This window comes from Phoca vitulina, unplaced genomic scaffold (genome assembly GCF_004348235.1).
Source record: "Phoca vitulina isolate PV1807 unplaced genomic scaffold, GSC_HSeal_1.0 scaffold21, whole genome shotgun sequence".
Lineage (NCBI taxonomy): Eukaryota > Metazoa > Chordata > Mammalia > Carnivora > Phocidae > Phoca > Phoca vitulina.
Genome location: NW_022589724.1, coordinates 6,515,003 through 6,532,690, shown reverse-complemented (window position 1 = coordinate 6,532,690; position 17,688 = coordinate 6,515,003). Strand labels below are relative to the sequence as shown.

At 37.2% G+C, this 17,688-nt stretch overlaps 1 protein-coding gene across 1 annotated transcript; it reads left to right on the top strand.

Annotated features, from left to right (window-relative positions):
- Window positions 1–10,850: 10,850 nt before the first annotated feature.
- Window positions 10,851–11,807, top strand: LOC116641062 (olfactory receptor 13C4). The gene has a single exon (XM_032418477.1). The coding sequence runs from the start codon at window positions 10,851–10,853 to the stop codon at window positions 11,805–11,807; it is 957 nt and encodes a 318-aa protein (XP_032274368.1).
- Window positions 11,808–17,688: the final 5,881 nt, after the last annotated feature.

The following is a 17,688-nucleotide window of genomic DNA, read 5'->3' as shown; positions in this document are numbered from 1 at the left end:
TTCGGATATAAGATCATGTCATCTGCAAACAGTGATAATTTAACTTCTTCCTTTCCAATGGATGCATTTATTTCTTTTTCTTGCCTAATTGCTCTGGGTAGGACTTCCAATACTATGTTGAATACAGGAGGTGAGAAAGGATACTCTTGTCTTCTTCCTATTCTTAGAGGAAAATCTTTTTGCTTCCTACTGTTAAGTATAATGTTAACTGTGGGCTTGTCATATATAGCCTTTATAATGTTGAGATATATTCTTTTTATACCTAATTTGTTGAGAGTTTTTATCATGAAAGGGTATTGAATTTTGTCAAAGGCTTTTTCTGCATCTATTGAGTTGATCATATATTTTTTTTAAATTTAATTTTGTTATGTTAATCACCATACATTACATCATTAGTTTTTGATGTAGTGTTCCATGATTCATTGTTTGCATGTAACACCCAGTACTCCATTCAGTACGTGCCCTCTTTAGTACCCATCACCCGGCTAACCCATCCCCCCACCCCCCTCCCCTATAGAACCCTCAGTTTGTTTCTCAGAGTCCATAGTCTCTCATGGTTCGTCTCCCCCTCCGATTTCCCCCCCTTCATTTCTCCCTTCCTACTATCTTCTTCTTCTTCTTTTTTTTTAACATGTAATGTATTATTTGTTTCAGAGGTACAGGTCTGTGATTCAACAGTCTTACACAATTCACAGCGCTCACCATAGCACATACCCTCCCCAATGTCGATCACCCAACCACCCCATCCCTCCCACCCCCCACCACTCCAGCAACCCTCAGTTTGTTTCCTGAGATTAAGAATTCCTCATATCAGTGAGATCATATGATACATGTCTTTCTCTGATTGACTTATTTCGCTCAGCATAATACCCTCCAGTTCCATCCATGTCGTTGCAAATGGCAAGATTTCATTCCTTTTGATGGCTGCATAATATTCCATTTTATATATATATATATATATATGCACCACTTCTTTATCCACTCATCTGTCAATGGACATCTTGGCTCTTTCCATAGTTTGGCTATTGTGGACATTGCTGCTATAAACATCAGGGTGCATTTACCCCTTCGGATCACTACATTTGTATCTTTCGGGTAAATACCCAGTAGTACAATTGCTGGGTCGTATGGTATCTCTATTTTGAACTTTTTGAGGAACCTCCATACTGTTTTCCAGAGTGGCTGCACCAGCTTGCATTCCCACCAACAGTGTAGGAGGGTTCCCCTTTCTCTGCATCCCTGCCAACATCTGTCGTTTCCTGACTTGTTAATTTTAGCCATTCTGACTGGTGTGAGGTGGTATCTCATTGAGGTTTTGATTTGGATTTTTTGGATATTTTTTTATTTGGGTGTTGAGTTTAAGAAGTTCTTTATAGATTTTGGATACTAGCCCTTTATCTGATATGTCATTTGCAAATATCTTCTCCCATTCTGTCGGTTGTCTTTTGGTTTTGTTGACTGTTTCCTTTGCTTTGCAAAAGCTTTTTATCTTGATGAAGTCCCAATAGTTCCTTTTTGCCTTTGCTTCCCTTGCCTTTGGTGATGTTTCTAGGAAGAAGTTGCTGCAGCTAAGGTCGAAGAGGTTGCTGCCTGTGTTCTCTTTAGGATTTTGATGGACTCCTGTCTCACATTGAGGTCTTTCAACCATTTTGAATCTATTTTTGTGTGTGGTGTAAGGAAATGGTCCAGTTTCATTCTTCTGCATGTGGCTGTCCAATTTTCCCAACACCATTTGTTGAAGAGACTGTCTTTTTTCCATTGCACATTCTTTCCTGCTTTGTCGAAGATTAGTTGAACATAGAGTTGAGGGTCCATTTCTGGGGTCTTTATTCTGTTCCATTGATCTATTGTCTGTTTTTGTGCCAGTACCATACTGTCTTGATGATGACAGCTTTGTAGTAGAGCTGGAAGTCCGGAATTGTGATGCCGCCAGCGTTGCTTTTCTTTTTCAACATTCCTGTAGCTCTTTGGCGTCTTTTCTGGTTCCATACAAATTTTAGGATTATTTGCTCCATTTCTTTGAAAAAAGTTGATGGTATTTTGATAGGGATTGCTTTGAATGTGTAGATTGCTCTAGGTAGCATTGACATCTTCACAATATTTGTTCTTCCAATCCATGAGCATGGAACGTTTTTCCATTTCTTTGTGTCTTCCTCAATTTCTTTCATGAGTATTTTATAGTTTTCTGAGTACAGATTCTTTGCTTCTTTGGTTAGATTTATTCCTAGGTATCATATGGTTTTGGGTGCAATTGTAGATGGGATCGACTCCTTCATTTCTCTTTCTTCTGTCTTGTTGTTGGTGTATAGGAATGCCACTGATTTCTGTGGATTGATTTTATATCCTGCCACTTTACTGAATTCCTGTAGGAGTTCTAGCAGTTTTGGGGTGGAGTCTTTGGGGTTTTCCACATAAAGTATCATATCATCTGCAAAGAGTGAGAGTTTGACTTCTTCTTTGCTGATTTGGATGCCTTTGATTTATTTTTGTTGTCTGATTGCTGTGGCTAGGACTTCTAATACTATGTTGAATAGCAGTGGTGATAGTGGACATCCCTGCCGCATTCCTGACCTTAGGGGGAAAGCTCTCAGTTTTTCCCCATTGAGAATGATATTCGCTGTAGGTTTTTCATAGATGGCTTTTATGATATTGAGGTATGTACCCTCTATGCCTATACTCTGAAGAGTTTTGATCAAGAAAGGATGCTGTACTTTCTCAAATGCTTTTTCTGCATCTATTGAGAGGATCATATGGTTCTTGTTCTTTCTTTTAGTAATGTATTGTATCACGTTGATTGCTTTAAGGATGTTGAACCAACCTTGCAGCCCAGGGATAAATCCCGCTTGGTTGTGGTGAATAATCCTTTTAATGTGCTGTTGGATCCTATTGGCTAGTATTTTGGTGAGAATTTTTGCATCCATGTTCATCAGGGATATTGGTCTGTAATTCTCCTTTTTGATGGGGTCTTTGTCTGGTTTTGGGATCAAGGTAATGGGGGCCTCATAAAACGAGTTCAGAAGTTTTCCTTCCATTTCTATTTTTGGAACAGTTTCAGAAGAATAGGTATTAATTCTTCTTTAAATGTTTAGTAGAATTCCCCTGGGAAGCCATCTGGCCCTGGGCTTTTGTTTGTTGGGAGATTTTTGATGACTGCTTCAATTTCCTTAGTGGTTATAGGTCTGTTCAGGTTTTCTATTTCTTCCTGGTTCAGTTTTGGTAGTTGATACATCTCTAGGAATGCATCCACTTCTTCCAGATTATCTAATTTGCTGGCATAGAGTTGCTCATAATATGTTCTTATAATTGTTTGTATTTCTTTGGTGTTGGTTGTGATTTCTCCTCTTTCATTCATGATTTTGTTGATTTGGGTCATTTCTCTTTTCTTTTTGCTAAGTCTGGCCAGGGGTTTATCAATCTTGTTAATTCTTTCAAAGAACCAGCTCCTAGTTTCATTGATCTGTTCTACTGTTCTTTTGGTTTCTATTTCATTGATTTCTGCTCTGATCTTTATTATTTCTCTTCTCCTGCTGGGTTTAGGCTTTATTTGCTGTTCATTCTCCAGCTCCTTTAGGTGTAGGGTTAGGTTGTGTATTTGAGACCTTTCTTGCTTCTTGAGAAAGGCTTGTATTGCTATATACTTTCCTCCTAGGACCGCCTTTGCTGCATCCCAAAGATTTTGCACAGTTGTGTTTTCATTTTCATTGGTTTCCATGAATTTTTTTAATTCTTCTTTAATTTTCTGGTTGACCCATTCATTCTTTAGTAGGATGCTCTTTAGCTTCCATGTATTAGAGTTCTTTCCAACTTTCCTCTTGTGGTTGAGTTCCAGTTTCAAAGCATTGTGGTCTGAAAATGTGCAGGGAATTATTCCAGTCTTTTGGTACTGGTTAAGACCTGATTTGTGACCTAGGATGTGATCTATTCTGGAGAATGTTCCATGGGCACTAGAGAAGAATGTGTATTCTGTTGTTTTGGGATGGAATGTTCTGAATATATCTGTGAAGTCCATTTGGTCCAGTGTGTCATTTAAGGTCTTTATTTCCTTGTTGATCTTTTGCTTAGATGATCTGCCTATTTCAGTGAGGGGGGTGTTAATGTCCCCTAGTATTATTGTATTGTTGTCGATGTGTTTCTTTGCTTTTGTTATTAATTGGCTTCTATAATTGGCTGCTCCCATATTAGGGGCATAGATATTTACAATTCTTAGATCTTCTTGTTGGATAGACCCTTTAAGTAGGATATAGTGTCCTTCCTCATCTCTTATTATAGTCTTTGGTTTAAAATCTAATTTGTCTGATATAAGGATTGCCACCCCAGCTTTCTTTAGTGTCCTTCCTCATCTCTTATTATAGTCTTTGGTTTAAAATCTAATTTGTCTGATATAAGGATTGCCACCCCAGCTTTCTTTTGGTGTCCATTAGCATGGTAAATGGTTTTCCACCCCCTCACTTTCAATCTGGGGGTGTCTTTGGGTCTAAAATGAGTCTCTTGCAGACAGCATATTGATGGGTCTTGTTTTTTTATCCAATCTGATAGCCTGTGTCTTTTGATTGGGGCATTTAGCCCATTTACATTCAGGGTAACTATTGAAAGATAGGAATTTAGTGCCATTGTATTGCCTGTAAGGTGACTGTTACTGTATATTGTCTGTGTTCCTTTCTGGTCTATGTTGCTTTAAGCTCTCTCTTTGCTTAGAGGACCCCTTTCAATATATCTTGTAGGGCTGGTTTCGTGTTTGCAAATTCCTTTAGTTTTTGTTTGTCCTGGAAGCTTTTTATCTCCTTCTATTTTCAATGACAGCCTAGCTGGATATAGTATTCTTGGCTGCATATTTTTCTCATTTAGTGCTCTGAATATATCCTGCCAGTCCTTTCTGGCCTGCCAGGTCTCTGTGGATAGGTCTGTTGCCAATCTAATGTTTCTACCCTTGTAGGTTACAGATCTCTTGTCCCAAGCTGCTTTCAGGATTTTCTCTTTGTCTCTGAGACTCGTAAGTTTTACTATGAGATGTCGGGTGTTAACCTATTTTTATTGATTTTGAGGCAGGTTTTCTGTGCCTCCTGGATTTTGATGCCTGTTTCCTTCCCCAAATTAGGGAAGTTCTCTGCTATAATTTGCTCCAATATACCTTCTGCCCCTGTGTCTCTTTCTTCTTCTTCTGGGATCCCAATTATTCTAATATTGTTTCATTTTATGGTATCACTTATCTCTCGAATTCTGCCCTCGTGATCCAGTAGTTGTTTATCTCTCTTTTTCTCAGCTTCTTTTTTTGCCATCATTTTGTCTTCCATATCACTGATTCTCTCTTCTGCCTCATTTATCCTAGCAGTTATAACCTCCACTTTTTATTGCACCTCATTAATAGCGTTTTTGATTTCCACTTGGTTAGATTTTAGGTCTTTTATTTCTCCAGAAGGGGTTTCTCTATATCTTCCATGCTTTTTTCAAGCCCAGCTAGTATCTTTATAATCGTCATTTTGATCTCTAGTTCTCACATCTTACTAATGTCCATATTGATTAGGTCCCTGGCAGTCGGTACTGCCTCATGTTCTTTTTTTTTAAGGTGATTTTTTCCATCTTGTCATTTTGTCCAGAGGAGAATAGATGAATGAGGGAACAAAATGCTAACAGGGTAACAATGATCCCAGAAAAATATACGCTGAACAAATCAGAAGAGACCTTCCAGAAAGTGGTCGCTTTTCTGTTCAGAGATTTGCTGCTATTCTTTTCTTTGATGTCCTGTTGAGTTCGTAGATGTTCAGATGGTTTGATCCCTATCTAGCTGAATTCCTGGGACCAGACGAAATTTAGGTCTCCCACTCCTCTGCCATCTTGCTCCTCCTCTCGATCATATGGTTTTAAATCTTCATTGTGTTAAAGTGGTGTTTCACATTTATTGATTTGCATATATTGGCATATCTTTGTATCCGAGGGATAAATCCTACTTGATCATTGTGTATGATCCTTTTAATGTGCTTTTGAATTGGTTCAGTGACAGGATCAAGGGCAAATAGGGCTGTAGCCAAGTTTACAAGGTGACAGGGCTGTTTCTGAGTCAGTAGCTGGGACCACAGTCCATGGTCTTTGAGTTTCCTACTTGGGTATGGGTCTGCCTTCTCGAAGTGGCCCTCTAGTATCTAGATATTTTACTGTGCAATGTAACATCTATTGGAAAATTACAGTCAGAATCTAAGTGTTAACATCTATAATATAGCTCAATAGACTTTCTGAAACACTTTGAATCAATAATGTGCTATGTACTTATCTGAATTCATGCTCCAAACTATCTGTCCTGGACTTTTAAAAACTTTTTTTTTGGCCTTAAACATATGAATTCACTTTTGTCCTATAAATTTATTAATTTTATTGCTTGTCTGTATTTTTTTCATCCCCCCCCAAATAATGACAATACATTTAATTCATAGCAAATATCTGCTTCATGTATTTCATAATATCTAGATCATTTTTCAATTCTAGCATTCCATTTTGGTAATTATCACTTGACTTAAGATCTTACTTTGAGTTAACTTGGCTATTTTAAACTAAAAAGCTCTCACATTTCATAAAGTTAGTTTTGTGAATCTTTGCCCCTGTTTCCAAGAATTACATGGGTAGGAGAATGTCATTTCATTTTTGAGCTGTGTTTCAAGCACAATTTATTCTCAGCACCATTCTTAATTGGGTCTGTGGGACACTGTCCCTAATGCACCAGAAGTTCCTCCATTCCACAGATCTCTCATTTCAACTTTAAATTGTTTTGGGAATTGGGGAACAATTACAACAAATGTTGCATAACAAATATTTACTCATCCACATCTGTGGAATCTGGCATTGTTTGTTGAACCTGACCTTAATTCAGAATGCTGACATGAATGCTAAGAAGAAAGTAACTGGGTCTTCTAGGAGGTAGAAATAATTTATCATTATACAGGTGAGTCTTGAATACCATGACACTGTACTTTTTATAGTTAAAGCTATTATTTTTAAAAAGATTTTATTTATTTATTTGAGAGTGAGAGAGAACATGAGCTGGGGGAGAGGCAGATGGAGAGGGAGAGGCAGATGGAGAGGGAGAGGCAGACTCCCCGGTAAGCAGAGAGATGGATGTGGGGCTCAATCCCAGGACCCCAGGAGCATGACCTTAGCCGAAGGCAGACGCTTAACCAATTGAGCCACCCAGGCAACCTATAGTTAAAGCTGTTATCAAATGTAGATTTAAATGTGAACAGCATGAGGCCATACAGCTACTAATTTATTATTACAGAATAGCTATGATTTATTATTATTGTTATTATTTGTATAATACCTGTTAATCCATAAAGCAGTTTCCATATGCCACCTAAGTTTTTCTGAAAACAGATCTGTGAGATTTTCACAAATGAGAAAACAGAGACTCTATATTAGAAGAAAAGAACCTCAAACCTAGAGCTTTTGCTTCTAAGTTCCAAGCACTTTTTAACTGGGATAATCCCATGCTATATCCATTCAAGTGAGTATTAGGCAATCCTGCTGCACTTTCACTACATAAATTGGTAAATTTCTATATAAGATGGCATCTAGTGCTGACTTAAAGATATATTTTTTTGAAACTTAGATCCTGCTACAAATGAACAATTTGGGCATGTTAAAATGCTCTTGAATATGAATCCACAAATACTCTACAGAGAAATTTCTTAAGAGTGTAGAAAGTAAACCTTTGTCTATTTAGTCAAAACCCATTCATAATGTGCAGCCCCTTTGTTAGGCCATCCGTGAGTAGTGGTGAGCAAGACAGACAAGTTTCTTCCTTATGTCTTTTGTTATCTTACAATATACAAAATAACCAATTTAGATTTCTGGGAGAAGAATAAAGGCAGCAAGACAGGTCTGGCTCGAGGTAGATTTGAATTGGTGAGGGAGTTTATGTCCAGGAGGGGAAGGCTTAAAGCATATAGCAGAAGTGGTTTAAGATATATTGTCACTACTTTTTTTGGGGGAAGAGAAGCCAATAGGCTCTCCCAGGCCTGGATGCCAAACAGGCTGTATCTGGAACATCACCACATTTCCTGGTAAATCAGTGTATTACTATATTCTTTCTTTTGTGTTCATGCCTGGGCCAATGAGACTGCCCATGTCACTTATCTAAAGTACTCCTTGACTAGTTTCTGAGCCCCACTTTGGGAGAACTTTGATTTATCCTAAGAAGTAGTGTACAGTGAGTGTAGAATCATTTCAGAGAAATAGCATATTCCAGGCATATGATTCAATTCCATAGTCCTGAACCTTCCTCCATGATAAGAAGTACTAAGTCCTCAAGACTGACCCATTTTCTTTGTATACTGTTAACTGCATTCAGTCAAGTTTTGCTTCTGAGACTTCAGTATATCCACAGATACTGGCCATTTTCTTGCTGGCCATTTTCTGTTGTTGACACGTTTTCTATACAGATCTTTTTAGAGTTACTGATTTATTTTTAGAGAGAGAAAGAAGGAGAGAATGCATGAGCAAGGGGAGGGGCAGAGGGAGAGGGAGAGAATCCTTAAGCAGACCCCACTGACTGCAGAGCCCAATTCAAGGCTCGATCCCAGGACCCTGAGATCATGACCTGAACCAAAATCAATAGTTGGCCACTCAACCAAACTTTTTAATTCCTCATATCACATATCTGCTCAAAAACTTGACAAAATCAAACTGTATGATGTCAAGTTTGGAGGGTAGCTAAAATCATCAGGTCTAAACACTCACCTTGTGCTTGGTGCTTCTAATGATGGGCCCCTTCACCCAAAAAGAAGTGCCAATTTCTCTGCCTCACTTTTGGACCTTTCTATATGCTTGCTTCATTTACCCTTTCAAATGTGCTTCCCATCATTCCTCCACAGAAACTGCCTTGTCTGAAAAGGAGGTACTGCCAATATGCTTACTACTAAACTTTGCTCAACCTCTTCTCCCTTCTGGAATACTCCTTTCCCCTCTTGTCTTCCAAACCTGCCTCAACTTCTCCATGTTTACAGATCCAGCCTGTCTGAAATTCTTCTAGAACTCTCCCTTGACTTTATTTCTTATTAGCCTCCTCCTTCTGTGAACACTTGTAATGTTCACTCTGGTCACACAGGTATTTATAGTCTGTATCTAATTGTTCCATATGTAGTTTTATTGTTCCCCTTATCAAATTGTGGATTTTTGGATTATAGACATTTGTTATATTTGTCCTATCCTTACTCATCTCAGAACAGAAATGAGCTCAAGTTAGGCTATTCATAATATCCTACACATATTATAGTAGTCCAGCAAAAATTCATATTTCTTTTATGAAATTTATCTTTCAATAGTATTATTATCTGAATTGTACTGAACAGTGAGATATGGCTCTGGAATTTGTTCACTGGAAAACACAAAAGAAGTATGCTTCTGGTTATTTTCTAGGTTGTTAAGCTAGTCCATATAATAAAAGAAAAGGAAATCTATTTGGATCACAAATATCTGGATAGTCTGCCAACTCACTATAAGTAAACTAAAGCCTTGCTACTCAAAATGTGGCTTCATGCCAACTGCTTTGACATACACTTGAAGCTTATTAGAAATGCAGACTCACAGGGATGCCTGGCTGGCTCAGTCGGTAGAGTATGCGACTCTTGATCTCGGTGTTGTAGGTTTGAGCCCCACATTGGGTGTAGAGATTACTTAAAAATAAAATCATAAAAAAAAAAAAAAAAGAAAAGAAAAAGAAATGCAGAATCACAGGCTTTGCCCCAGACCTACTAAAAGAGAATCTGCATTTTAACAAGATCCCCAGGTAATTTATGTGCATATGAAAATTTTGGAAGACTGGAATAGTTGATTCTGTATTATTCCACCAAGGCCAAAATTTCTGGATGCTAGTCAGTGGGAAAACAAGGTATACTGACTTGTGTTGTAGCCCCAACAGCTGCAGTTTATTGGCAAAGATCTGAGCTTCAAGCTCTACTTTTTACTTACAGGCTGGATAACTTCGGCCACATCCTGTCATTTACATTTGAAAAAGAAAATAAGGATAATGAGAAGATTGATTTTTTTTAAAATAAAGTATAAAGTGCTACACTGTATACACAAATATATTTAAGCATTATTACTGTTTTCTCAGGTTCACTTAAGTAAATAAATTATGAAAAATAACTCTGAAGCCAGAGAATAAAACAAATGAAGAGAGATTATTGTTCTTCAAAGATTCTCCATCAGATTCATGCACAGTTGGTCTGTACGCTGGTCTTATTATAGGAAAAAGCAAAATAGTAAGAGTGGGCCATGACTGTTAGTTCAACTAACTTTGCCTTTGAGCAGATGTTAAATTGCTGTGTAATGATTCAGTTTAATATGATCAAATGTCTGCCCCATAAAAACACACAATTTGACTGAAAAGAATGTGAGGTAGGCAAATATGCATACAAATAAAATTTGCTTTACACTTTTGAACATTTCTGTTAAACACTGAATCAAAATTCCAGTCCTTGTTGAGTTGTCTTTTGCCTTCCCCATCACTCTCTCACTGGACCTGATTAAAATGAAGAAATGGTTTGTCGTCTGAAATATTCTAGGGCTTTTAGAAGACTCTACTTAGAGTGTCTTCAGCAGTAAGGAACTGAACTTGCTTTTGATCCTAGGTAGATATTCACGCATTAGACACAGGGCATAGAAACTCTCAATATCCTGGTATTGTATTCTAGGCATAAACATCATTGAGGATAACAACAGATGACAGAAGCAGATGACAGAGCTTCAAAGAAAACACTCTATTTCACCCCAGAATAATGTTGATGCAAAGCATTTGTTACATTTGTTGCTTGACAGTGAAAATATTTTGTTAGGTCTTCCTCTGATATCCTGGAAGCTGGGATATGGATAGGATAAACAAGACATTTGTGAAAGAATTCATTCTTCTGGGACTCTCTGGTTACCCAAAACTTGAGATCATTTTTTTTTCTCTAATTCTAGTAATGTATATAGTGATTCTAATTGGCAACGGTGTTCTGATCATAGCAAGCATCTTTGATTCCCGTCTTCACACCCCCATGTACTTCTTCCTGGGCAACCTCTCTTTCCTGGACATCTGCTATACATCCTCCTCTGTTCCCTCAACTTTGGTGAGCTTAATTTCAAAGAAAAGGAACATTTCCTTCTCTGGATGTGCAGTACAGATGTTCTTTGGGTTTGCAATGGGCTCAACAGAGTGTTTGCTCCTTGGCATGATGGCTTTTGATCGCTATGTAGCCATCTGTAACCCTCTGAGATACCCTGTCATCATGAGCAAGGTGGTGTATGTACTGATGGCTTCTGTGTCATGGCTTTCTGGTGGAATCAACTCAATTGTGCAAACATCTCTTGCCATGCGATTGCCTTTCTGTGGGAAAAATATTATCAACCATTTCTTGTGTGAGATATTAGCTGTCCTTAAGCTAGCTTGTGCTGACATATCCCTCAATATTGTTACCCTAGCAGTGTCAAATATGGCATTCCTGGTTCTTCCACTGCTGGTCATTTTTTTCTCCTATATGTTCATCCTCTACACCATCTTGAGAATGAACTCAGCCACAGGGAGACGCAAAGCCTTTTCCACCTGCTCAGCGCATCTGACTGTGGTGATCATATTTTATGGTACCATCTTCTTCATGTATGCCAAGCCCAAGTCTCAAGACCGCCTTGGGAATGACAATCTGCAAGCTACGGAAGGGCTTATTTCCATGTTTTATGGGGTAGTGACCCCCATGCTAAATCCTATAATCTATAGCTTGAGAAATAAGGATGTTAAAGCTGCTGTGAAATATTTGCTGAATTGGAAAGCTGTTAAGCAATAAAACCAAAGGGAAATGTGAGTCTTTAGTGTATAAAGAATACAAATGGCATCATTGGGCCAGCATTGAGGACCTTCTTTGGGGAAAGCAAAGTTTATAAAGAAAGATTTTTGTTCTTTGCCTTCACTGGCCCAGCTTAGCTATAATTACTAAGAACAGTAGTCTGCCATAAACTCGGATTGTGATAGGTTCTGATTCATATCTCACAAAGACAATGAATTCCATTAGAATCTCATCCATGGTGATATCTGAAATGAGCGTTTCTGGTGTCCTGTGTGAAAACATAATAGAAAACAATCGCACGTAGGTTTTGGGAATAGAGAAGCAGGAGTATAAATTCTGCTGTATCACAAACTTCTTAATATTGAGGAAGTTATTTATTCTTTCTAAACTGCTGTTTCCTTATTTGCAAAAAGGAGTAATTAAACACTGCTTCCGGTGTTATTATAAAGATTCAGTAAGTTGCACAAAGCACCGGGCATAGTGCCAAGTTCATAGTGGTTCTCTTTGTAGATGTTGCTGAGCTTGACTTTTCCTGTTGATACAGAATATAGGAATTGAAGATTCCAAATTGAACATAAAAGACACTAGCTAGCACCTCTTTAAAAACAAACAAACAAACAAACTACAATTATTAGGGTCAGCCATCCCTCCCTTAAGTCTTCTTAATAATATCAATCACCACTCCTCCTTACACCTTCTCCCCACATTTCTATATAAAGAAAACATCAAGAAAGGGAAAGATAGAATCAAGGGAGACTTTTACATCATGAGGAGAGCTCAGTGAATGAGAGGCATTTCACTATTGTCCCTGTGAAAGAGTAGGAAAACTGTTCCAATCCAAGGCAAGTAAAGGGGATGCTGCAAAAGAGCCTCTTGAGGTTTGGGGTGCCTGCAAAGGAGAGCTGATGTCTGGCTTGATCAATGAAGGATTGTGTTTTTAAGGCTCTGAAAGAGGGCTAAAATTAGTGTCTGAGAAGAGAAAACCATTTCATTTCTACTTAAGTGAGTTGAAACTCCTCAGTAAACCTATTACAGGTTTTTCCCCCCCTTTGTGTAGATTTTTCTGCCATGGTTGAGCATAGCATATCATTGGTCCATATCACCAGCCGTTGTGACAGCTGATTTCAGCCTATTTTCCTATCTAAATGTTCTCTTTCCTGTTGGTTCAGAGCCATAATATAGCCTGAGGGCTCCTAGCTGAGGGCTGTACTCCCAGCCCATCTACATCCTAGAGGTAAATAGTACCTGTTCCCTGGGTGGAGTGTTGTCACTGCAGGAAACCTCTAGCTGCTGGTGCTTCTCTGGCTTGGATCACAGTGGGTGCTGCTTTTGGTTCTATGTTAGACAGGTGTGTACCAAACCCTGTCTGTGGGTGAGGCTTTTTAACTTCTACCCACTCCCACTGGGATGAGCCCTGTATTTCAGTCTGATTCAGGTTTAAATCTTTTCAGATTTTGACCTCTGCCATCAAGGTTTTAGGCACACATCTGTAGATATACAACAAAGTCCTGCTTCTAGTTGTCCCAGGTAACTCCTTAGCACCTTAATTTTTTTCCAGAATAGGAAGGGTGCTAGTGTCTCATATACATGTTTATATTAGATTGAATGTTTATTTACAAAAATTGACTCTAATTTTCATTTGTATGTATAAAGCTGACGCAGTGTTGCCTTAGTTTAGAAGTTCTGCTCATACTGATGAATGCTCAGAAAATTGGCAGGTTTAAAACTAATCTGCCTTCCCAGGAAATTGAGAAATCTTAAAAAGATTATTTAATGTGTTATTTTATGACAATAAATATTTTAGAAATTTCCAAAAACTATGGAAAAGTATAAGCGGAAAAAATGGTTTTCCCTGTTGCTACCTCCTACAGGTGACCACTGTTAACATATTTATTATTTGTCTTACTAATTTGGAGCCATAAAATTCATCATTTTTATGTTGATTTCTTTTGGTGCACTGTGTACACTCCAGGTTGCTATTTTATAAGTTTTTTTAAAAGATTTTATTTATTCATAAGAGACAGAGAGAGAGAGAGAGGCAGAGGGAGAAGCAGGCTCCCCGCTCCCTGCTACACGCTTAACCATCTGAGCCACCCAGGTGCCCAACTATTTTGTAAGTTTAAAAAAATGTGTGTACATATATCTAGGTTTCACAGAATAAATTCTAGAAAATAAAGTTACTGGGTCAGGTGATACGATTTTTTAAAAAAAATTTCTCTTGCTAATTGTGAAAAAAGGGAAAACATCTCCCTTTTTTCTCCTACCCCCAAGATTGTATTATCTGCTGTCAATGACACTGTAAGGATTTCCACAAACTTTTGCAGCTTTGGTCTCTGTGTGTTTACATATATAAACTTCTCATTTTGGAAATCCTCAAATACTCATAAACTGAAAGATAATATTTAATGAAACCTGATGTACCAATCACTCAGCTTAAATAATTACCAGTTCATTATTGGATTATCTATACCCACTTGTCCCCTCTCTCTGGGTTTTTAAGCAAATACTGGATTTATATGTGTGTGTAAATACTTTTTATTTTGCAACCATTTCAAACTTATAGAAAAGTTGCAAGAAGCACAGAAGGAATTTTCTTTAAGCCTTTACCCCAAATCTTCAGGTAGTAACATCCTGCCATATTTGCTTTATCATTTCTGTGTGTGTGTGTGTGTGTGTATTTTATATATATATATATATATATATACAGAAAGAGAGGGAGAACTGTTTGAGAGGAAGGTGCAGATACTATGTTTCTTTACCCCTAAACATTTCATTTTGTCATTCTTAAAATCACTCAATGACATTGTTTTACCATAATCAGAATACAATTATTGACATGGAGAAATAATACTGTTTAGTTTACCTGTCAGCAAACAATGACCCTGGGCCAAATCTAGCCTGCCAGCTGGTTTTGTGTGGTCCATGAGCTAAGAATGATGTTTATCTTTTTAAACTGCTGAAAAAATAACAATAATATTAATACTCCATGGTACATGAAAATTATATAAATATCAAACTTGAGTGTCCATAAAGTTTTTAAAAAAACTTTATGTGGAGATAATTATAAACATGTAGAAAATTGCAAAAATAGATATATATTGTATGCCATTCACCCCATTTTTCCAATGGTGATATGTTATAGTAGTACAATAGCGGAACCACAAAAATGATATTTGTTCAATGCTATTAGCTACACAACCAGAATTTACTCAGTTTTCATGATTTCTCCATATATTATGTGTGTGTGTATAGTTCTATGCAGTTTTATCTTATGTACAGATTCTTATAAACACTACCAATCAAAACAAAAAAAGTTCATTTACTGCCAATCTAACTGATAAATTTATTCAATCTCAACAATTTGCAAAACAGTCGCTCTATAGAAAAAAAATCTTTCAAGTCAAAGATTCAGTTCAGTAATGGTTCCTACCCTATCTTTGTTTTCCATGACCTATATGTAATTGGAGGCCAGGTATATTAGGATTCCCTTTAAATTTCACTTTGTTTCTTCATGATAAAATTCAAGTTATGTGATTTTTTTTGCAAGAATAACACATTATGTTTTTGTTCTTCTCCGTATCTGATATCAGGAGACACTTGATATTGATTTGATTCATTATGGGAAGTATTAACATCGATACTGGTTGAGGTGGTGTGTGTTGGATTTCTCCTGTGTAAAATCACTGTTTTCCCTTTTTTCATTGTTAAGTTCTTGTAAGAAGATACATTGATATTATATGGATATCCTATTCCTTCACAAACTTATACCACCAGCTTTAGCATCAGTTGATAATTCTTCCCTAAATCAATTCTTTCTTTTTTATGATTTATTTATTTATTTTTGAGGGAGGGGGAGAGGGAGGGGGTTGGGGGAGGGGCAGAGGGAGAAGGAGAGAGAAACTTAAGCAGACTCTGCACTGAGTGCAGTGCCTGACATGGGGCTCAATCTCACCACTCTGAGATCACGACCTGAACTGAAACCAAGAGCTGTTGCTTAACCAACTGTGCCACCCAGGTGCCCCCTTAAATCAAGTCTTATTATTATGGTTGTCACCTGGTGATTTTCTAACACCATCATTTCTTCTAATTTATCCATTGGCATTCTACTCAAAGGAATAGCTTTATAAATAAAATAACTAATGTATTTATTTATCCATTGGTTTATTTAAATACATTTGAACTCACAACTTCTTATTTTATTCATTGGGTTACAATCCATTATTACTATTATTAATTTCAGTGCTCAATTTGGCCTGAATTTTGCAATGCCTTCCCTTCAAGTTGGTGCCTGTATTCTTTTGAAATGTGTCCACAATTCTCTGAGCACTTCCTTATCTGGTAAAACAAGATGTTTCCTTTTTTTTTTCTTTCAAGATTTTATTTAAATTCAAGTTAGTTCACATATAGTGTAGTATTAGTTTCAGGGGTAGAATTTAGTGATTCATTACTTGCATATAACACCCAGTACTCATCATATCAAGTGCCCTCCTTAATGCCCATCACCCAGTTACTCCATTCCCCCACCCACCACCCCTCCAGCAACCCTCAGTTTGTTCCCTATATTTAAGAGTCTCTTATGGTTTGCCTCCCTCTCTGCCTTTATCTTATTTTTTTTTTCCTCCCCTTCCCCTATGTTTATCTGATTTGTTTCTTAAAAAAACAAGATGTTTCAGCTTCATCTTATGCTGTCCAGTCCCAGTTCCAGGAAACTGTCATTTCTTTAAGAGTTCTGGTTTCTTTTAATGGCGAGTATACTTAGAAACCAAAACTCATTGTTATCAGGGTATCATTCTTTCTAGGCCCTCTCAATAATTACAGCTATGATATGTATGTAAATACCTACATGTATAACCATTTTAATGTCTATATATATATATCTATAGCTACATAAAACCACTAGTTCATACTGACATTAAAATTCAATCCAACCCTACAAGTTTCACTCTTTCCTTTTTTTATATTTGTACCTTCCATCTCTAGCAGTGAGATACTTCATTTTGAATAGTTTTATTGCTGTGTCTTCAAGTTCACTTATATTTTCATCTGCACTCTCTAATATGCCATTAACCACATATAGTAGAATTTTCATTTTACAAATTGTGTATTCCATTTCCAGAAGTTATTTTTTAAAAATAACATTTATGTTCATTATGTTCTTGGTTTCTCTAAATTGTGGGTAATTTATAATAGCTTATCTGCTAGTTTCATTATCTCTATCATTTCCTAAACTTTCTATTGAATGGCTTTTATATTTTTCTGGTTATGGTACAGATTATACTGCCTTTTAGCATTTTTTTTTTTTGTAATTTTGAATTGTAGCTAGTAATTTTGACCTTTATATCATTGAATGTTGGATTTTGGGGTTTCCCTTTAAAATGTGTTGGATATATTTTAGCAAGCAGTTACCTGAAGTTACCTTGACCCCTTTGGGACAGATTTTTAACTTTATGAGGGTAGATCTAAAGTTGCATTTACCCTGAATCTATGATTGTGATTTACTTTAGAATTGTGAATGATGTTCCCCCCCAGGGAACATTAGGCAAGGCCTAGATACAGTTTTAGTTATATTACTGGGGGGAGGGGGTGGGTATGCTGCTACTAAAACTTATTAGGTAGAAACCAGGGATGTTACTAAACATCCTACAATACACAGGACACAATCCCACAGCAAAGAATTATTCAGCCCAAAGAGTAAATAGTGCTCTAGTGGAGAATCTCTGCCTTAGAACTCGTTTAGCCCTACTGCTAGCTGACGATTCATGGGTCTCTAAACTGTCTGGATATTCAGTGAAGATTTTCCACTCTAGATGCTTGGAACTCAAATGTCTCCCAAACCTTTGGGAATGGTTTGACTTATAACTCGCCATTGATTGTTCTTTGC